At 37.0% G+C, this 23276-nt stretch overlaps 1 protein-coding gene across 2 annotated transcripts in view; it reads left to right on the top strand.

Annotated features, from left to right (window-relative positions):
• LOC127415175 (espin-like) overlaps nucleotides 1-23276 on the top strand; it is a 154716-nt gene that overhangs the window by 71119 nt on the left and 60321 nt on the right. For both annotated transcript variants that reach the window (XM_051653797.1, XM_051653796.1), the window contains exon 8: nucleotides 17903-18064. In XM_051653797.1, the coding sequence (XP_051509757.1) occupies nucleotides 17903-18064 (162 nt within the window). The remainder of the gene's footprint in view (nucleotides 1-17902; nucleotides 18065-23276) is intronic.

Genomic DNA, 23276 nt, shown 5'->3' with positions numbered 1-23276 from the left:
GGACACTGGGTCTTGCACTTGATAAAATTTAGAACCAACTCAAACCGTCTGTGTAAATCTCAAGGTGCCCTTAGAAACATAGAATGGGTTAAACTGAAATGTTATTTCAGAGTAACAAAAATGATTATACGATTATAGCTCAATCTGTGAAAAATGAAAATTCTGTCATCATTTACTCACCCACATTTTGTTCCAAACCTGTTTGACTTCCTTCCATGGGACACAAAGGGAGATGTTAGGCAGCAGGGGAATTTCGAGGATTTCAACCTTAGAAAAGGCTTAAAAAGAGTGGAAGTTTAGTTTCTTAGTTTTCACAAGCATCATAGTTCCAGATTGTTGTTTATTTTAGGTTACTTTTATTGATTTAGCAGATGCTTTTCGTCAATATACAGGTACATTACAATGTAAAGAAGTCTAATGTCAGTCTATGTATGTATTCATTCATTCATTCATTCAAAGCTGCACTGAAAATAACTCTGTTCAGAGCACTGTGAATGCAGCACATGTGGCCTCTAGTGAGTCCTCATCTATGTTGTTGTTAAGTTGATCAAACAGATATCAAACCATGCGGATAATTGACTTGAATCACAGTGTTTATTCATGGAATGTAGGGGGATCTTGCGTCTACAAATGGTTTTAATGTCATCAGTTAATTTGTTTGAAATCTGTCACCAAAATGTAATAATTTGCTATGCCTATGAAACAACTTTCCTTTTCGGATAACGTCACCAATCCGTCTAATTTTTCAATCCCTCTAACCCCCCGTCAAAAAGTGACCACTTTTTACCATCCAGTCAATTCCCAGTGTAGGAAATCAAGTCCTGCCCTACATATTCACATTGAATGTCCTGTTTCACTTGGAAATATGTCATAATATGGAAGTAAAATGGGTTGCAAATGCTGTTTCATGTTAAATGTAGATTCATGTCTAGGAAGACAGCTCACTAGGTTTTGGAATAGAGCCAAACATTCAATATTTTGCAATATTTCAACCTCTATTATGATGTTATTAAGAAAAACGTTGAATGTCAACATGAAACACCGTTCGCAAATAATTTTGCAACCCAAAAATGTTGGCCAGGGCTTCGATTTTATCAATTAGTAATTGATTGTATTTTGAGAAATTGCTATAGGTTAGCACCATTGAAAAGCCCACATGGCCTAAGTGGAAAAGCAAAGTCATTTCAGAGGAAGAGCAAGCTATTACATGTTGATTAAATATTACGAAGACATAAAACAATTTTGGAATTGTTGAATCATTGAAAGTAAGACCTGGAGCATGCATTGTGGAAGTAAATATGTTCAATTTTGATTTCATGTTGACTTAAAAATACTAAATAGCATTAAGTCCCAACTCATGTCTTGAAAATTTGAAAGATTGACTTTTATAAAGTTAACTTATTTACAAAGACCAGCATGCCAAATTAGCTACATCCTAACTGAGTCCTGAGTAACTAAATATTCCATAGAGCTTTAGTCATTCTGTGTAAGCCTATAATAGCAAAGTGTTCCCTGTGGATTTTACACTGAAACATCTAATTAATACACACTTAGCATCACTCATCCTTTTTAATTGGCATGGAATACATATGTAGGTGTACGATAACATCTCAGTAAGCTTTGACAGTAAAAGCAACACAATATGGTCTAATTAATCAGCCATGAACTTAATCTCAGAGGTTTGTCATAAACAGCTCACATTGTGGCCATTAGAAAGCTGCATAATCCAACCAGCAATGCATGTTCTGTTGCCTGCCCAACAAGCTTCAAACCGTGCATCAAAACCAGCCCTGTGCACGTTAATCAGCACAATATGGCTAAACCTAGGGCAGGTGCACACACACACACAAATTATATGGACTCACACACTCGTAGACAAAAACACAATGTTACTTTTGTGTTCCGTTAATGAGGGCGTCCATTAGCAAAGCCGACTTCCTCAAAGTTCTTTTGAAACGCTGTATGATGGACTTGACGTTAATTTAACTAATTAAACTGTCAGCTTTGCCAGCACATACCAACAAACAAATTCTCAGATCATTAATGGGAATTAAACTGTGTAGTACTGATGGCATCGAGATCATTTTTTATGCAGCTCAGATTTTACCATCAAACCTTGTTTGGATGTTGACTGTAGTAGGCCTACATTATGGTGTCTATTACGGAGTTGATCAGTATTTCAGGAACTCATTCAGTTTTTAAAGACTGGTTAGAAACACATCAGAACTTTTTCTAGGATGCAATCCATACATTTATACTGTGATCACATCATGTCAGAATGAATGCAATTAGGAGTTTCCAAGTACTAAGGCTACATCAAAATGAATCCTTTTTCGTTTGAAAACTCTTTTGTCATTTTCCTTAAATTATCATTTTCCAAAGTATGTGGTAATGGAGAGGGTTTTTTAAAACGCTCTGTTTATAGTGGAAGAAAATGCTGTTCTAGTGTGGATGAAAACATAGCAAAATTAATGCATTTTCAAACAAAAACATATAAGTGTGGACGTGGCCTAAAACATTTTTTTTAAAATAATTTTGTTATTTTCAAATAAGTTTAAAATTAAGTCATCTTAAGATTTTGCCTTCTAATGTTGGCAATGGAAATGTTTTCCAAAAGTGAGTAGGTTTGTTTTTATAATCTATTAGATAAATTAACTATCTAATAAAATGTGGCCATACATGTATTAAATGAAAAAAATACATGTGTTCATTCGAGATTTTTTCTCTTTTAACGACTTGAAACTCTACATGGCCCATGCTGATAGGTTCTTTGAACTTGTTATCTGTTGTCCAATCGGCTCAATCACATGTGATGTGTTAAGCCAATCGGCTAGCATGGTGTAAGCTGATAGGTCCTTTGACATGTAATCAGTTAGTCAATCAACTTGTGTACTCTCTCTTTGTCTTCCATTTAAATTGCTCAGTTTTGCAGATATGGCTGCAAGAGTTTTTTTTTTCTGAAACCCTTCTCCTGTTATGGTCAGATGCTGGAAGGAGGACCCAAACAGGTGAATAACAGTATTAGTCTGTTTATTGACAAATGTAAAGGGCAAGGAAGGAGCAAGAGAGTAATAATGCTAAACCAGCAGGAAGGATGGCTGAGCGGAACACCCGATGGAGGCTGCAGTGGGCTGAGGGGTGAAGCGGTGATATCCAGGTGGAGGTATCGGAAGGATAGTTGGAGGCCGCAGAGAGAACAGGCCGGGGGATGTGAGGCAGGCTTGGGAACCCCCAGGAGAAAGCTGGCTGGAGCTCACAACTAGCGCAGGAGCAGCTGGTGGTAGGACTGATAGCCAGGAGGTAGAACCACGAAGAGAGGGAGAATGGGAGTTGTGCTGATGCAGGAGAGGAGGAATTGTCTAGGCACAAAAAGACGACTAACAGGCAGAAAACACTGGACTGAGAAAACTCAGATGCTGGACTGCTCGGATCTACAACACAAAACAATCTGGCACAAGACAGCAGACACAAGGGGATGAAATAGGGGAGAAGGTGATTGTGGCAGACAAACCTCTTGTTCGGTAGGGAAAGGAGGAAGCAGGAACCAGATTAACCATCAACAAGACTTTAATTACAACATAAAACGCAGAACTGAAACACAACGACACATTAACGAACTCACACACACAGAGCGGCCGCGTACGTCTCTCTCTTTTTCTCGTCCCTGGCTCCTCTTTTATCTCTCTCCCGCTGATAGGGCAACTCAGCGCTGTGCGTGCATCCTCACGGCCGGGCCACACCCTCTTCCTCGTCACATACCCCCAACGCCCGATTTTAGGCCGGGGAAACCTCCGGCCTGATTACACCCCCCCGCCCCCCTTCCGTTCCACCGCCAGCTGGTCTTCCCGCCTCCTGGGAACCTGGGTAGGATGAGGGGAGGGAGAAGGGAGAGAGAAAGAGAGTGGGAGAGCCAGAGAGAGAAAGAGAGGAGAGAGAGAGAGAGAGAGAGAGAAAATAAAATAAAATTTAAAAAAAACTCCGGTTCCCGACCATGCCGCCATTCGTTCCTCAGCCAGCTGTCCAGCGATCCTCCATGATGCCGGGCGATGGCACTGGATTTCACCTCCTGGCGGATGGCAGCGAGCTCCTCCGTCTCCTGGCGAACCGCTCCAGTACCATCGAACCAGTCCTCTCCACGGCGTCACGATCCTCCATCAGTGGTGAGGGCTCTCTGACGGTGCGTCTTCCTCCAGTTTCAGGTTTTGGCACTGGGTTTCTAGTGTAGATGAGAGGTGAAAATGTAGCAAAATGAATGCGTGGTGCAGATGATGCAGTGGCATCCATTACTACTTCATTACTATCACTACAAGCGTACTGGAATCTTCAACTCAACCCTTTCCATAACCTCTGACCCCCAGAATGACCCTCAGCCTGGCCCCTGTCTCTCCACTCACAAGGTCTCTCTTTCACCGAACCGAAGAACAGAACCTATGTTGCGTCACTAGTAGAAATTTCACTGTCAATCTTTATCCCAGGGATTTAGCCTATAACTTTAGACAATTGTACATTTTGTCTCCTTGTCTCCATTTTTTTGGAGAAAATCATCAAGTAATGAGTAATGTGCAGACATGTTCATAAGTCCCTGAGGTAGAGTCCAAGTCATGTGCTCAAGTGCCTAGAGTCTAAGTCAAGTCTCAAGTCTTTGAGGTAGAATCCAAGTCATGTGCTCTAGTGCCTAGAGTCCAAGTCAAGTCTCAGGTCTTGAGGTAGAGTCCAAGTCATGTGCTCTAGTGCCTAGAGTCCAAGTCAAGTCTCAAGACTTTGAGGTTGAGTCCAAGTCATGTGCTCTAGTGCTTAGAGTCCAAGTCAAGTCTCAAGTCTTTGAGGTTGAGTCCAAGTCATGTGCTCTAGTGCCTAGAGTCCAAGTCAAGTCTCAAGTCTTTGAGGTTGAGTCCAAGTCATGTGCTCTAGTGCCTAGAGTCCAAGTCAAGTCTCAAGTCTTTGAGGTAGAGTCCAAGTCATGTGCTCTTGTGCCTAGAGTCCAAGTCAAGTCTCAAGTATTTGAGGTAGAATCCAAGTCATGTGCTCTTGTGCCTAGAGTCCAAGTCAAGTCTCAAGTCTTTGAGGTAGAATCCAAGTCATGTGCTCTAGTGCCTAGTGTCCAAGTCAATTCTCAGGTTTTTGAGGTAGAGTCCAAGTCATATGCTCTAGTGCCTAGAGTCCAAGTCAAGTCTCAAGTCTTTGAGGTGGAGTCCAAGTCTCAAGTTTTTCAAGGCCAAGTCTAGGTCAAGTCTCAAGCCAAGTCTTAGTTTAAATTTTTTTATTTTTTTTTGCAATAGTTCTTTATCTGCAACTGGTTAGTTTATTTAACACTGTATAAGGCTAATTAAATTTTGAAATATTAAAACGGACTACTTTAAGGGATTTCCTTGTCTATTTATGTAAAGTTATCTAATAAAGTACATAAGGTTTTACTTTATTCATGGATTTTATGTTTATACAGTAAACAATCAATAAACATTTTTTTTTATTATTTTTTTTTTTTGCATTAAAAGAGAACAGATTTTACACAGAAGGAAAACTAGCTTTGTCCATAATCCTTTAGGGCTTTAAATTCCTTTATTCTATTTTGTATTTGCCCTTATGAAAATGTACAGTACCATAGTTTTTAAAGTTTAAACAGTGGTATTTATTTGTAACAAGACCATGGTAACCTCAGGTAAAACCAAGTGTGTATCATCACTACCATGGTAAAATGTAACATGATTTCTATAAAACAAACTTTGGCATGCTTGTAAAGAAAAACAGTATCCTAAACACATTTAAAACTATAAATACAAAATATAAACATTTATAAACTGCCATAGTTGTAACAAAAATGAATGATATTCCCTGAATAGAGCTAGAGTAGTAAAATAATATTTATTATAATTATACATTTCTGCCAAAACACTGCAGTCAATAGGTAGCCTACATTTATTGCTACTATAGTAAATTCATGATAAAGGTGGTAATGTGTGAAAAGTCTGCTAATTTATGTCTGTGCATGTCACAGTGTTTTTCTCAGCTTCAATGCTGTTTTGTCGGGTCGTTTAATGTGGTTTAAAACTAGTTTGCTTACCGAGAGGTTTGCACCAGAGAATTCTGTGCCAAATTCAAATGTTTCTGTGACTCGCGCCATGCTTGTCACTTATGCTTTGAGGTTGAGAGCTCAAGACCGGCCCGCGAGACACGCGAACAAGAGAGAGAGATTGGAGAGTTGGCCAACTCTTGTCACACCGGCGGGGAAAACAGTCGCAAAATGACTTGTGTTTTTCAAGAGCCTAAGATTTAGAGTCCAAGTCAAGTCTCAAGTCAGTTGTTTATGTGTCTGAGTTGAGTCGCAAGTCATTTTATTTGGACTTAAGTAACAGACTTGAGTTTCCATCTCTAGTAACACCCCCCTCCCCAAAATTGCTCCTGCACCCCTAGGGTATCCATATGGTGTTAGAGTGGGGTTGATTGTAATATAGCTGGACGTCAAACAAACACAAGAGACAATTTTCCTAAAATCATTCCTCTAATGGAGGGGTTTCCAAACTTTTTTGTCAGCCGAACCCCTTTGACCTGAATGACTTACTTGAAGTTCCTAACCCTGATATTTAAATTAATGTAAACCTTTGAAATAGAATACATTTTTACATATTTGCACTTTATTTTCCTTTATTACATCTATTCTTCTTATAGAATGAATACATTCTATTTAATTTCATTCATTCCTATCCCAATCAGAGATTGCCCTGCAGTCACAGTAGTAAAAAAAGGATTTTCATTGAAGTAACAAAGCCAGGGTTATATAGCAACTGTTATAATCTGTGGTGGGGGACATGACCTCTTTACTACTAGAAATATTTGTATGAAATAAAACACATTTATATTTTTTAGGAAATTATACATTAGCCTATATTTTAAGTTTCGGCAGCTGTGAAATAAAATATTGGCTGGCGTCTAAATGACACACCTTTAAGAGCCATCAGAAGCCTACGTCAACCAGTCCGTTCGGCAGTGAACAGAACCAGTGCACAAGCGGTAACAGTACAGGCCAGAAGGTGCAGCCATCACCTCAGGACTACAGGTCAAATAATGTCAGGTTAATGAAGAATACATTTAAAACATGATTGTGTTGTTGATAATGAAATAAATAACATTGTATTAAAAAGAGCTATTTTTTTTCACCATCAGTCAGTTGCATAAGAGCGCACACTCTTGCTGTCTTTCTCACTGATTCACGCAGCACGAGCAGGGAGAGAGAGAGAGAAAGAGTGTGCGCGCTCTCATGCAAATGACTGATGGTGAAAAAATGGCACTGAAGCCATAGATACAATGATGGTTAAAAGGAAAAATGTACACGCTTGGTTTAAGTTGTGGTCTTTCTTGTTTTGTTTTTGTTTTTTTGGTTTTCATTATTTTTCAAATGACAGAAAACATTTGGGATTATCCGTCAATATTTGTAAAAATCTGTAAATGATGGAATTATTTTCATACATAACCTCATACTCTCTCACGAACCCCCTGGAGTTCGAACCTCCGTTTGGGAAACCCTGCTCTAACATGAACTCCTAACACTTAAAGGAATATTCCAGGTTCAATATAAGTTAAGCAACAGCATTTGCGGCACAGTGTTGATTACCACAAAAATGAATTTAGACTTGTCCCTCCATTCCTTTAAAAAAAAAAAAAAGAAGCAAAAATCCAGTTGAGGCACAACAATCTGGGTGAGACACAAGTGAATTGGGCCAGTCCGTAAATGTAAAAATACTTAACCATTTCAAAAGTATAGCTACATGATGTAAACAATATGTGTGTTAACATAATTTTAGTTTGATGAATAGCTTACTAACCTATTCTGTGTAAAGTTATACCCAATTTGACAACTTTGTTGCCATGACAACGTAACGCCATAATCCCATCAAATAATACATGAGTTCTAACAGAAGAATTAATGTAAGTGATTTTATTTTGGCTTTTTTTAAAGAAAAGGAGGGATGAGTCGATAATAAACATTCCACAAATGCTTTTGATTGAGCTTAACTTGTATTGAACCTGGAATATTCCTTTAAAGGAATGTTCCGGATTCAATACAAGATGCTGTCGATTACTACAGAAAATAATTTTGACTCATCCCTCAGTATGAAAAAAAACAAACATAAAAAGGTTATGTTTACATTAATGCATTTACAATGGAATTCTATAGGGCAAGAGCACAGGGATAAATGTTAAAAGTAAAGACACAAATTATGTGAAATTAGTGTGATAAAATCACTTACTAATTTTGCCTGTGCAAAGTTACAAACAGTCTTTCAACTCCTGTCATGACCATGTAAAGGCAATAAACTTACTTTTGCACAATATATGGATACTAACCCTAAACCCATACAGCCTCAAACATGACCTAATCTGACGCAATTCTCAACCAGAATCGTTTAATGGTGAACTTGAAACAAAGCTGGAATGTAGCTGAGAATGGGTGGAGTTTCTCCTCATTTAAATACATACTCTTAGAATGCATGAAGAATGACTTCTGAAAACGGTCATCTCAGAGTACATGCAGCCTGCTTTTCCTTTTATGGTCAAAGACTTTTTGCAGAGCTGCTAGCGGCAGGTGCAGTTGTGATGCTGTTGGGTGGGGATGAATGTGAGGCGGGATTTAGAGATGTCAATCAAACATTCACGTAACAGATTACATGTATTTTGTTTCCAGATAATTGGAATTTATTCAGAAAACATGACGGTTTAAGTTCAACTTTTGTGAAGGAGAAATCATTTATGAGATCTCTTAAAAACTTTTTTCTGAGACAGCAGTGAGATTAAATGGTGAGCAAATGGAAACTTTTTGTGTCTTTTTAGAGTTCCAGAAGAGATCTCGATATCTCAAACTCTGCTCAGAAATGCAAAGAAACTAAAGTTTGCAATCAAAAGTCAGAGATTTCAGTATAAAATCAAATATTTCTCAAATTATTTCAAGACCAAATTATCTGAGCTATGCTATCCACATTCATTTTATACCTCTTTAATTTCACTGTATGCCAACAATAGTCTCATTTGTTTTTATTTGTATTTCTCCAAAAGCATTTTTAAGAGAGACAGCTGAGACAAAGTTGATATTTAAATGAAGAAAAACTCCATTAAGTCTCCAGAGCTATGAAGGAGCAACCTCTGGGGAACAAAACTTCCCTTTGGGACATTTCATTACATCATACGTCAAATTCAAGTAACTGGGATTGGTTTTATAATAGAGAATTGAAGTATTTGGTCACTAAATGAGTGATTGAACATTGTGTCAGATTAAACCGTGTATGTTTTGAAGGAAAAACATCATCTTGATGGCTACCACGGCAACACAAGTATGCATAGCAAACACATACTGGCACACAACTCTGGGTTGTTTAGTCTAGTTCAGCTCCCCCTTGGTTAGTTTGTTTTTACAGCTCTAATACATTTGAATACCACACCATTTAGTCCTGCATTCAGTAGCAAAGGCCCATATTAGGCTATAATTCGCTCCACTTTCAGTAGAATTTCAAGTTCACCTTCATGCTTTCAGGCTTCTTTTTAATGAAAAAATCAGATCGACATAATTCTGTTACACTCAAATGGATAGTTCACCCAAAAGTGTTATCATTGACTCACTCTTATATTGTTTCAAACCTGCAGGACTTTTTCATCTGCAGAACACAAAAGGAGAAATTTAGCAGAATGTTCGAGCTTCTCTTTTTCATACAATGAAAGTGGATGGGGACCAGGAGCAGTCAAGTTAAAAAAACACCATAAAAGCATCGTAAAGGTACTCCATAGGACTCTATAGTCCAAGTCATCCAAAGCCATAGCTTTGTGTGAGGAACAGACTGAAATTCAAGTCGTTGTTCATTGCTTTACAGCCAAGGTCACCATTCATTTTCATTGTATGGAAAAGAGCAGCTTGGACATTCTGCTAAGTAAATAACTTCTTGTATTCCAGAAGAAAAAAATGCATACTGGTTTGGAAATAAATGATGGTGAGGACTGTAAATGATGACAATTTTGGGTGAACTATTACTTTAAAGGGTGCACTCAGTAATTTTTTGTTTATGTTGCATTGGCCGATTGTCTTGGACTAAAATTGATGCCTAGTGGCATGAGTGCAGCAGCATGCAAAGTAAAAAGGTCACCATGTCAAGTCAACCAGAGGTCTCTGGCTCAACAATTTGTTTTTGATAATTGTTTTACTTGTGAAAGATCAACATAAATGATGATGAAAGCCAAAATATGAAATGCCATTGATCAATATGTACTGAGTAATCCATTTGTTTTGTAGAGAGGGGTCAAAAAGTCCTTTTCACCTATGATTTTGGCACAAAACTACAGGTAAAAAAAAAATAACATTAGAAAAGTTAAGGCGTCATTATTTTAATCTTACACAGATAAAGGTAGGTCTGTTACTAAAATCAGCTGACTTCACCCCTGGTTGCATTATATTACAATGGTGTCCAAAAATGGGGGGAAAACTCTTTTTTTGTGTTGTTTGAGTGCCTATAACTCTAGAAGAATTAAATATATCTTAATATCATTTAGAATTCTGGTTCTGAACAAACTTTCCTTTTTGTATCTTCATTTTTAAGGCCCTATATGGTTAAATCTTAGCGATATGGGGCTCTCAATGTGGCTGCATTCGTAAATTTTTAAAATTTACCCATTTTAAATGGTTGAAAACCAAATCTGGGTCACATATTATAAATATTATGGACATATTATGGACATATTCTCTTGTCCAACAAAACAAAGGTCTATGTACAAATAATGTTGAAACTAGAAACGTGCTATTATTTATGCACATGAAAACTATAGGGCTCTATTTTTGTAAGCGAGCAAATCGCAGCGGTTGCACTACAACCTTGCGCTACTTCTTATCCAGTTTTCTTGAGAGTGCTAATTCTGAGTGCAATTTTAGTGCCAACGCAAAGTGCAAGTGGGTGTGGGTGGGAGTGTTTGCGCTAACTGTGGGTGTATGCCCTCAAACTGTGGGTGTAATGTATAGTAATGAAATGGCGCAAAGCAAAATTTGTGATTTTCCTGAGAAATAGGTAATTGTGCTAAGACATTTCAATACCACGTCTGTTTTCAGAGCAAAGTCCAAATTCAGTTTCTGTGTTTGCATTTTGGAGATTCCACCAACAGGTGGTAATAAAGTTCATGTCTAAACAATAAAAATATGGTGGAACATCAAATGATGTCCCTGACAATAGCCGTTTTATGAAAAAATAAATGTATGAGATTTGTGTTAAACTATCTATAGGTCATGGTTTATTTTTCAATTATTATTATGTTTATATTTACAGTTGTTTTCATGATCTAATTTGAATTGGTATTTTTTCACCTGTTGTCATAGAGTGGTTTGTAAGTCACTGCAAAAGGGGCCGGTGGAAGAAGGATAGAGTAAAATGTTTGGATTTGGTATGATATTTTTGACCACTTCATTATTTTGATTATATTTTCATTTAGTTTGAAGTGTAATTTTAATTTAAAAATATTTGTGGTTAATTATAATTTTTTATTTTTTAAATAAATTAATACAAATTTTCTAAATCAAAATCGACCGATAGAAGTGAAATGCGTGCAGATACAATCACTGTTAATATTAGCCATGATTTGTGTGTCAGTAGATGAAAATAATTAATAATACTTACGTTCTCTATTATTTAATGGAGACCACATCCATATCCTGAACCACATTTTCCATGCGTATAAAAGTAGTGTGTCCCATTTGCACTGCACTTGACCTGATTAGCACCTTGCACGCGCGATTTCTCCAAACCCGCTTGCGCCTAGACTTTGCGTATGCTTGCACGAAAATACCAAAACTTCATGGCCATGCCCATTGACTTTGCACTTATGACTTATGGCATAGCTCTGCACTTAGCGCTCTTAAAATATGGCCCATAATGTCAAAATCAAAAATTTTCGAGAGTCCAAAAGTACACTATTATTAAGAATAAGTGACACACATTTCTCTTTAGTTAGTGCATTACCTATATCTATTTTTTTGGATTTCAGAAATCTGGAATATGTCATTAGGGGTCCAAACACCAAAGATGCTAAAACTCTACTGCATTTATACTGATTTTCTAAGTATTCTTGTTCTGCCCTAAATGTGTCTGTGCATCAGAGTCCGTAAACTGTAAAATTCCCAAACTTGTGATTATAGATAAAGCGAGTAGCATTCCGCTGGCCGTGTGATCTCAACATGGCAGCCCCAACGAGGCGACCTGCACCTTGTAACATAAATTAGCGTTTATTATAAAACTGATATGACTGAAGTCTTCATCTCATGTGAGTGTACGTTGTGTTTTAATTTCATACTGCTACAATCTTATCAGCCACTGTCTCTCATTATCAACTGTGCTTCTGTAATCAGCCTGCTACGAGGAGATCTCCACATTTATTTGTAATCAGATTCCTGTCAGTGGCCGGTGTGCATAATGCAACCCTTCCACTGGTGAGAAAGCCGAGCCTGGGCAGCCATGCCCATCCACTGTCACAATGCTTTGCATAAGAGACCACGAGCACTTTGGCCTGTGGTTGGATAACAGGTAAGCAGTGAAGTCACCGCTCTGGGACATGATTGTTGGGTGGGGATAAGGAGGGGCGGGGAAAGGCAAAGCAAGCGTCAGGTAAAATGATGCAGAGTAGAATGGAGATCTGGTGACACCTGTGCATCTACCGGCTCTCGGTTTGAAGCTTTCACTAAAGTGACAGCACTGTGGAAAGAAACACGGGCCAACAGACAGGGTAAGACTGGCATTCAGTTATATTTTGTAATGAAATCTTGATTGTACCAGTGCTTGGCAAGAGTTAGGACTGTGTTGGCTTGGTCGGCTAGTGGAAACTTGTGCTTTGCGTGTATTTATGTAATTGTGATTGCAATGGCTTCAGGTATTTTTTTGTTAGTTTTGCAATCATTTACTACTGAATTCTGCTTGAATGCATTTTATGATTATGTAATTGTTTCTTCTGTTTAGTTATTGAAAGATAAGTTTGACTTGGTTTGGTTGGTTTGAGCTAGCCTGTGATAACCAGTAGACCCTTTTGGATGCACAGCATGCAAAATAAAATGCACGTTTAACTTAGCAATGCATTAATTTCTTCACTCAACTGAGCTTCATCTAATGTTACTGCATGTTCTTTAGATCGGTTGTGTAAAAAAGCAACTGAAGCATAGGTATTGGTGACTGCTGATGAAAAATTCAGCAGGTTTTAAATAGGCTCGGGTCCATCCACATTGTATGGAGGTCAGCTAGCCTTTCAAGCAGCGATTTCCCTGAGGAATGATAATCAAACCATGTGCACTGTGTTGGCTCCAGTTGCACTGGGAGGAACTCTGCAGGGATCACAGCGCCTCTGACAACAATGCAAATTGGATGCTGGAAGAACATGAATGGATAATAGCAGCCACAAATGCAGTGTGGGAAGAGAAAGCCACAGACAACAGAATACTAGACATTTTATTCCACTAAATACTTTGTCACAGATGCTTTTTTATTTTTTTAAGTGTGATCTGGCTGCTTTTAAGTAGAGATTGGATGATACAATATAATGTATTTGTATATATATATACAGTACTGTGCAAAAGTCTTAGGCACATAAGATGTTTCACAAAAGCATATGTCTTAAGATGGTTATTTATATCTTCAGCTTTAGTGTGTCAATAGGAAATATAAATTTCTCCTAAACATTACTTTTGCAAATAAAATAGAATAGAAGAACAGGGAGCCCTGCAACAGATGTCATGGCCCCCACAGAGCCCCCCACTGAACATCGTGTCAGTCTGAGATTACATAAAGAGACAGAAGCAATTGAAACAGCATAAATAGATAGAAGAACTGTGGTGAATTCTCCAAGAAGCTTGAAACATCCTATCTGCCAACAACCAAGAAAAACTGTGTCCAGGAGTACTAGGAGAATTAGTGCTGTTTTAAAGGTGGTCACATTAAATATTGATTTAGCTTTTTTATGTTTACTGAACTTTGCATGACATTAATTGATCAATGCAAACAATATATGTCATTATTTTTAAATACATCCTCACTATGCAACATTTTTCACAAGTGCCTAAAACTTTTGCACAGTACTGTATATACTGTATATATATATATATATATATATATATATAGATACACACATACTTTTTTGTTTTTTACAATTGATACCTTTAAGTGTCAACCCATATGCAGAATTTTTAATTATTGATTATTAATGAATATATGGTTATTATTGAGGTTATTGATTATTTAATTATTGATTTCTGCTTTTTAACACAAAAATAACAAAATAATCATCAGACATCATTTTACAGCAGTAAAAATGTAGTATGCATATTATAGTATGAATATTTTAATAATAATGGTAATAAAACCTTTATTAATAATCATAATAATAATAATACAAATCAGTCACAGATGCAATGTGGGAAAAGAAAACCACAGATTTTATTACACTTAATACTTTGTCACAGATACTTTTTTGTATATTTGTTTTTATGTCTGATGGTTGCTTTCAGGTGGAGATTGACGGATATTGTTTTTTACAACACATATACAAATTATTTTTATATTTAAATGTCTGAAAACCCATATAAAGGATTTTTAATTATTGATTAATTTACTAATTTTAAAATATTGCTTTATTTTTGCTCTTAATAACTAAATAATCATAGTCCACTGCAATTTTAAAATATAGTATGCATTTTATAGGATGAATATTATTTTTGTTTACGTGTCTAATGCCAAAATGCAGAACCAGTATTTTATTATTGCTTTATTTCTGCTTTTTGCAATAACTAAATAACTAAATAATCATTAGACTACAGTGATAAAAAACATTGCATGCATTGTGAATAATAATAATAATAAAAAATAATACTGCATTAATAATCATAACAATATTAAAAATAATAATATCTGTTAAACCAATTATTGGTCTTTCTCTACTTTTAGGTAATGAAAGATTAACTTCAAACCTTTGAAGGTGAAAGTATATCTGTTGCTGATAATTACATTTGACGAAATTATATTTTAAATCTGATTGCATGTTGCATTATTAATTTACAAAGGTAGTTTTAGTTTCTTAGTAAATGTGTACTTGTCATTTTATCTGTCACTATGGCACTGTAATGTTAAACTAAATGAATATAATATTTTGAATCACAATATTATATTGGACAACAGATGAACAGCACACTTATTTTGTGGCAGTATTTGTTTTAGAATTGCATTGCGTAAGGTTGATTACTATGCAAACTCCAGGGTTTTGCATTAGGAAAATCTTAAGAACAGCAAAACAAAGCAGTGCCTTTTTTGTGTTGGAAATTTCTCGAAACTTTGTCTCTTGAAACTGTGGCTGAGATCTTTGTAATGTAATTTTTGTACTCCACTTATTGTTGTGGGAAATATTCAGTGGTGTAAATAACTGGAGTAGGCCTGATTGTAAATTGTTACTGAAATTAAGTATTATTTTGGGGAAATTTGTACTTGTACACTTGTACTTTTATACAGATTTCCAAAGTATTTGTACTCCTTACAATTTCATTTAGACCTCTGAAGTACAATGTGCATCATAACTTAAATATAGCTTTGTTTGCCTTACCAAGCTAATCAAATAGTGCTCCCTTGAATTTTACTTTTATTCAAAACAGCCAATGGATTCCATTTCAGTTATTTGTTCTTGTAAAGAGACACAAGGCAACATACCTGTTGAGTCTTTGATCTAAAGCAACTGATTTCAGTTAAAACAATCACTTGAATATGAACACAGGCGACGATGAGTCTATAAACAATCCTCAAACTCAATTTAAAGTTGAACTTGAACTTGAACTGTTTCAAGTAGCAGGTTGAGAAAATTGTGTTTAAATTATTACAATTATTGTTATTATTATTATTTTACAAAGTTTATGCATCAAAGTTACTTTAATAAGAACATGTGAAACTTTTTTGCTCTCAAGTATGTTTTTGGCTAGATACTTAAAATTTTAATGGAGTAAAATTAACTTAAACTTAAAGGAATAGTTTACAAACAAAAATTAAAATTTTGTCATCATTTCCTCACCCTCATATTGTTCCAAACCCTTATGATGTTCTTTTTTTTCCCAGGGCGTGCTGAGTGACACCAGCCAGGTCTCCTAAGCAACCAAATTGGCCCGGTTGCTAGGGAGGGTAGAGTCACATGGGGTAACCTCCTTGTGGTTGCTATAATGTTGTTCACTCTTGGTGGGGCACGTGGTGCGTTGTGCGTGGATGCCGCGGAGAATGGCGTGAAGCCTCCACATGCGCTATGTCTCCATGGTAACGCGCTCAACAAGCCATGTGATAAGATGTGCAGATTGACGGTCTCAGACGCAGAGGCAACTGAGATTCGTCCTCCGCCACCCAGATTGAGGCGAGTCACTACGCCACCACGAGGATTTAGAGTGCATTGAGAATTGAGCATTCCAAATTGGGGAGAAATGTAAAAAAAAAAAAAGAAAAAGAAAAAAGAAAGGTCGTACAGGTTTGGAAAAAAAAGGGTGATCAAATGACAGCGGAATGTTTTGGGTGAACTATCTCTTTAAGTACAATATCTCAGTATATTTTACACCCTTGGCAATGTTATGCCTTTACCAAAGGCAGATGGAGCAAAACTGATTTCAGATCAGCGGTGAGGATTCACTATCATACAGGAGTGAGTGACAGCTAAGGAAAGTGAGACAGTTGAGTTCAGTGATACTGAAACAGCATACAAGAGGTCTCTCTTCAAAGACTACAAAGCTTAGATATCCGTTTTAAAGTTCAGTTCTTGTGTCATGAAAAGTCTTTTTGTTTTCAGCTAAATCTGCTTGAGTCACATGAGACTTTGCTACAAGAACTCAAGAGTTTATGTGGTTAAATTGGTCAGCTTTTATTCTGCAAATGTGAAGGTTGTAACTTCAATGTGTGATGGAAATTCAGTTAAAGGAATTAAAATTCTCTCATCATTTACTCACCTTCATGCTGTTCTAAACCCAAATGAAACCTTCTGTGAAACACGAAAGAATATATTTTGAAGAATGTACTAGTCACTCTTTCCCATGCGATTAGAATTAATGGGGACTGGAGCTTTCAAGCTTCAAAAAGGACATACAGTAAATGTACTTCCATATAAGTGGTCTATATGACTGTATTCCAAGTCTTCTGAAACCATACAATAACTTTGTGTGATCAACAGAACAAAGTTGTTATTCACTGAAAATCTTGACATTTGCCCTTGTTTTAATGAGAAAAGTAGCGATGTCCAATTCGCGATCAAAATAGTTTTTTGTGTCAGATCTTTTCCCACGAATTTGTTGATCTGGTTCACAAAACCAGTCTGAATGATTTGTTCAGGAATCAGACTGATCTGGTTCTCAAGTTCAGCTCACTGACTCAGTGATCTGGTTCACTGAAGATGAAGATTATCAGTGAATAACAATTTAAATTTCACTCTGTTCATCACACAAAGCTATCACATAGCTTCAGTGCACAGAATATACAGTTTTAGAATATAGTGCACAAGTCGTATGGGCCACTTTAATAATACTTTTAAGGTGCTTTTACATATTTTTTAGAAGCTTGAAAGCTTCAGTCCCTATTCATTTTAATTGCATGGAAAAGAGCGAAAAGCACAGTCTTAATGATGACAAAATTTTAATTTTGGAGAGAACTATTCCTTTGAAGATCACATCTAATAGCTTGACGAAAGCTGTTTTCTTTCCTTTGTTGACATATTTCCTTTTGAAACAGGAAGCTGGGGCAGTACCTTTTAGTTTATGACTTGAACTTTGAACCATGATTTGCTACTTGCTATTATTAATTTAACTACAATGAACCTACAATGACCTGATGTTTGATAAAATCTTTTGCTGGTTCCATCACTGAATATGTGTTGCTTATTTCTGCAGCAGTTGAATCCTGGGGAAAACCCTGACAGACTTCGTAGAGTCGACTCGAACCGGAAATCTCGTAGCTTCAGCAAGCAGCCCAGCACTGGGGATTACTACAAGGCTCTGGGTAGCGATACCACAGACCAGCGCCCCAACAGAGCCATGGCACCCAATGAGGAGGTAAAGCAACGATTTCATTCAAATACATTTGCATGCAAGGTGATTTTAGCAAAGGTGAACTTTGAGAAAGGACAAACTTAAACTTAAACAAACTTGAATAGATGTGTAATGGTTAGCATTTGACCTTACAGCTGATTAAATCATCTGAACTCAGAACTTTGACCTCAGTATCTGAAAGCATAGCAATGGTACAGAATTAAAGGTTGTCAGAATGCAAAGGGGTAATTTTGTGTCAACTCAAAATTTTGGTTTTGATCTTCTACTTTTTTTTACTGGTGAAAGATAAACATAAATAATAATGAAATATATAATAATAAAAAAATATTAAATGCCATGGATGGATCAATATTTTCTGAGTAATCCATTATTTTGTAGAGGGGGTCAAAATGTCAATTTTCCTATGATTTTTCACCTATGATTTTGGAGCAATACTACAGGTCAAAAAATAAACTTAGAAAGGTGGAAGCATCATTATTAATTTTTTTCACAGACGTAGGTAGGTATATTACTAAAATCAGTTGACTTCAGCACCTCTTGTTGAATTATATGCTGACGATAAAAATAAATAAATAAATAAACAAATAAAAATTCCAAAGTTGGAGTGCCTATAACTCTAGAAGTATAAAAAAATCTTAATATCCTTTTAGATTCTGGTTTAGAACAAACTCCCTTTTTGTATCTCCATTTTTAAGGCACTATATGGTTAAATCCCAGAGATGATGGATGCTCAAAGTGGCTCCATCTATAAATTGTTACATTTTCCCCATTTTCAATGGTCAAAAACCAATTGGGTACAGGATGTAACTAGTTTTTCTTAATCAACAAAGCAAAGGTCTGAAGTACAAATAGTACTAAAACTAGAAATGTGCCTTGATTTATTGACAAAAACAATCATAATGATAAAATCTTTTTAGAGATTTTAGAGAGTCCAAAAATACAGTATTATAGGGTTCCCACACGTACTGGAAAACCTGGAAAATCTGGAATTTTGCAATGCAGTTTTCCAGTCATGGAAAAGTCATGGAAAATTAGAAGAGTACCTAAATGTCCTGGTAAATAATTATTTGTCCTGGAAAATATTTTAGTATAATTTAAAGTTTGACTGGCTAACAAGGTTTTACATGCACATAATCATGGTAACGATCAGGACTTGGAATAGGGGTCAAATACACAAATTCGTATTGTTGGTCTATCACTACTTTAAATAGGTTGTCATGTGTTGCTTTCCAAATGTTTCTTTACATTTTTTTTGTGAAGCCAGCCACTCATACACTGAAAACACCACATCATGATCATCACGCGCACTCTTGTGTGTGTTAGATGACAGAGAGCAGAGCATTGTGAAGTGCGCAGCACATGCAGACTATGTATTTATTTAATTAAATCACAGGTTTACAGGGATTAATAATCACACTGGGCCAAACTACCATCCAAAACACACCCAAACGCCAAAATAAAAGCTAAATTTTAAATGTACGCATGTATTTTTTGCTTAAATATTACACTTGTTTGGCACATAAAATTTCCTGAAAATGTTCTGGAAAATTGTACTTAAAAATAGTGGGAACCCTGTATTATTAAGAATATTTGGCTCTTGTAAAGACGCTGACTACCACCCCTGGAGTCGCGAGTTCAAATCCAGGGTGTGCTGAGTGACTCCAGCCAGGTCTCCTAAGCAACCAAATTGGCCTGGTTGCTAGGGAGGGTAGAGTCACATGGGGTAACCTCCTCGTGGTCGCTATAATGTGGTTCTCGCTCTCGGTGGGGCGCGTGTGGAGTTGTGCGTGGATGCCGCGGAGAACTGCTTGAAGCCTCCACACGCGCTATGTCTCCGCGGTAATGCGCTCAACAAGCCACGTGATCAGATGCGTGGGATTGACGGTCTCAGACGCAGAGGCAACTGAGATTTGTCCTCCGCCACCCGGATTGAGGCGAGTCACTACGCGAGTCACTACGTGATGATCATGATGTGGTGTTTTCAGTGTATAAGCGGCTGGCTTCACACATTCATTTTGAAGCACGCATCACTTGCAGATTATATATTTATTCAATTAAATCACATACTTTTGCAATTTAATTATCACACTTGGACATATAGTAATTTTTATTTGATTAATTTTGCATTCAAACATTCATTTTCATCCAAATATGTCATATTCTATGACATTCTGCATTTTATAGCTAATGCCATTTTTATGACTAGATTTTATGACGAGGACTAGGACTAGCGCATTGGGTATTGGGCATTCCAAATTGGGGAGAAAAGGGGAGAAAAAAAAAAGAAAAATGTAAAAAATAAAAAAGAATATTTGGCTCAATAAATTAGTGCAGTACCTTTAGTTTTTGGATTTGAGAAATGTACAACCGCAAAGCTCTGGAATGCATAATTTGGGGTCCAAGCACCAACGTGATATAAAGTTATTTATTGGTCTATCACTACTTTAAATAGGTTGTCATGTGTTGCTTTCCAAATATTTCTTTATACTTTTATTTGAAGCTAAAAAAGCCACATTTAACCTTGGGCATATGTTAATAATGCAGTTTGCTAGTTTGTCATGGCTTGCATTTTTCAGTTTGTAGTTAGCAATATGCTAACATTTTGCACTTTGTCTTAATGTCTTTTTAAAGTACATCAAAATCCTGACATTTGCTAGAACTGAATGGTAAAAAGTTTCAAAGGCAAGCATTAATGGTTCAGTTGTGGTGATTCAGAAACCATAATTAACATAGCTACCATATAGAAATCACCTCAGCTTAACTGCTTCCTGTGATTTTGGAAATACCAGCCAGCTGTCTAGTCCAAATGGAGCTAGCTTCACTCGCTCACCTGTCACATTACAGCACAAATCCATGCAAGGTGTGGCGGCCCTCAGCTAGCATTGTTGTTTAGCTTTTAGTGTGCACTTACTGGGCTACTGGATAAACAGTGCTGAGTGTTTTCTTTGTTGTGTTATGTAAGTTCGATGACCGGGCCTTGAAGCATTGTGTTTGTCACTGAACTAGACATGCTCTCTGTTTGCCAGCAGAAATTTTGCCTTTGTATGAATGCAGCACAAGAAAATACACAAATCGTGGTCTCTTTAATATTTAAATTGTTTCTCCTGGGCACCAATATGGTTAAATGGAAAGATATTTCAATATGAACTCAATAATTTGAACACAATATGAACACATTCATTGAATTAATTTGAACATTTAACTCTTCTGAGCCCAGATAGCACACGTACATCTCTGAGATGTCTGTTTTAGATCTTTTCATCTGGAAGAGCTAATATGCTATTCATTCTATTTTATAACTCTACAACCCCAATTCCAAAAAAGTTGGGTCAGTATGAAAAATGTGAATAAAAACAAAAAGGAGTGATTTGTAAATTATGTTCACCCTTTGCTATATTGAAAGCACTACAACTACACATTATATGATGTTTTTCCTCGTGAATTTCATTGTTTGTATATTTTTTTGAAAATGTACATTAATTTCAATTCAGATGATTGCAACACACCATGAAAAAGTTGAGACGGGCAATTTAAGACTAATAACAATTTGACGAGTTGAAATAACAAGGCATTGTGAAACAGGAGATGTTAAACAGGTGAGGCAATTGTGTCATAGTATGTAAGAACAGGATTTTGTGCATTTCACCCTCTACAGTGCACAATATATTTAAAAGATTCAAAGAATCTGGTGAAATCTCTGTGTGTAAAGGGCAAGACGAAAACCACTTCTGAATGTGTGCGATCTCCAATCACTCAGATGTCATGAAAAAACATCATTCATGTATAATGGATATCATGAACATGGGCTTGGGATAACTTTAATAAATCTTTGTTAGTCAACACTACTTGCCACTGCATCCACAGATGCAAGTTAAGACTTTACTACACAAAGCAGAAGCCATACATCAACACTGTCCAGAAGCGCTGCCGACTTCTCTGGGCTCGGTCTCATCTTAAATGGAAAGTAGAACAGTGGAACTTTCAAACAGTTTTTGAAAAAAACAGCTGTCATGTTCTCCGGGCCAAAAAAGAAAAGGACCATCCAAGCTGTTATCAGCATCAGGTCCAAAAGCCAGTGTCTGTATGGGCCAGGGGTGTGTCAGTGCCCATGGCACTGGTAACTCGCACATCTGTGAGGGCACCATTAATGCAGACAGATATGTAAACATTTTGGAGCAATATATACTGCCATCCAGCACCATCTTTTCCAGGGACGTCCCGGCATTTTCCTGCAGGACAACTTCAAACCACATACTGACCAGATTACAAGTGCATGGCTGTGTGAGCAGAGAGTGTGGGTGCTAGATTGGCCTGCCTGCAGTCCTGACCATCTCCAATTGAGAATGTGTGGTGCATTAGGTGGCAATGAAGACCACGTACAATTGTGCATCTGAAGACCTAATGGACGAACGGGGAAAATTCCACTTTGTAAACTTAACAAACTTGTGTCTTCAATGCCAAAATTCTTAATAAGTGTTATTAGAAGAATTGGTGATGTTTCACATTGGTAAACACGCGACTATCCCAACATTTTTTGGAGCGTGTTGCAATCATCTGATTTGAAATCACTGTACATAAAAAGCTCCATTAAGTGTCTGTAGCTATGAAAAACCAACCTATCAGCAATAAAAATGTTCTTAAGGCAAGAATAGTGAAAGGTACGGAAGCCCTGAACCGCAAGGTGAAAAAAAAAATCACTAGGTGAATTTTTTTTTTTAAGTGTCTTATGCTCCATTTCCACCTGGTATTAAGATGCGTTTCGGGTAATCCGATCACATGTGGTCAGCCCTAAATACAGGTCTAAACGGGGTCTAAAACGGTTTGTGATCTCAAAAACCACATACGAATGTGGTCAAAAACGCATGTGACCGCATCACATTTGAGGTGTTAACGCTAATCTGTCCCGTATGTGTCGCGGCAGCAGTGAAGAGCCGCCCCTCACCTGTCAATTAATTGCTGCACTAAAACAACATTTTAAATTTTGCCGCTTACAAGCGTCTTTAAAAGGAAATAAACCGTCCGGTCGGAAAATTATAAAAAGTGTATACATACACAATCCTGAGAGCTTCACGGATCTTCTTTAGTGTGTCTGATATTAAAACAGACGAGAAGCACTTTCTTTGTCTTTTCTGACTTTGTTGCGCTTTATTATCAGGCAGTAACACACTGACATAGTGATTGATGTATGTCGTCATGAAACAGAGACCCTCCCCTC

Source organism: Myxocyprinus asiaticus, chromosome 24 (genome assembly GCF_019703515.2).
Source record: "Myxocyprinus asiaticus isolate MX2 ecotype Aquarium Trade chromosome 24, UBuf_Myxa_2, whole genome shotgun sequence".
Taxonomy (NCBI): Eukaryota; Metazoa; Chordata; class Actinopteri; order Cypriniformes; family Catostomidae; genus Myxocyprinus; species Myxocyprinus asiaticus.
This window is presented reverse-complemented; position numbering and strand designations above follow the sequence as displayed.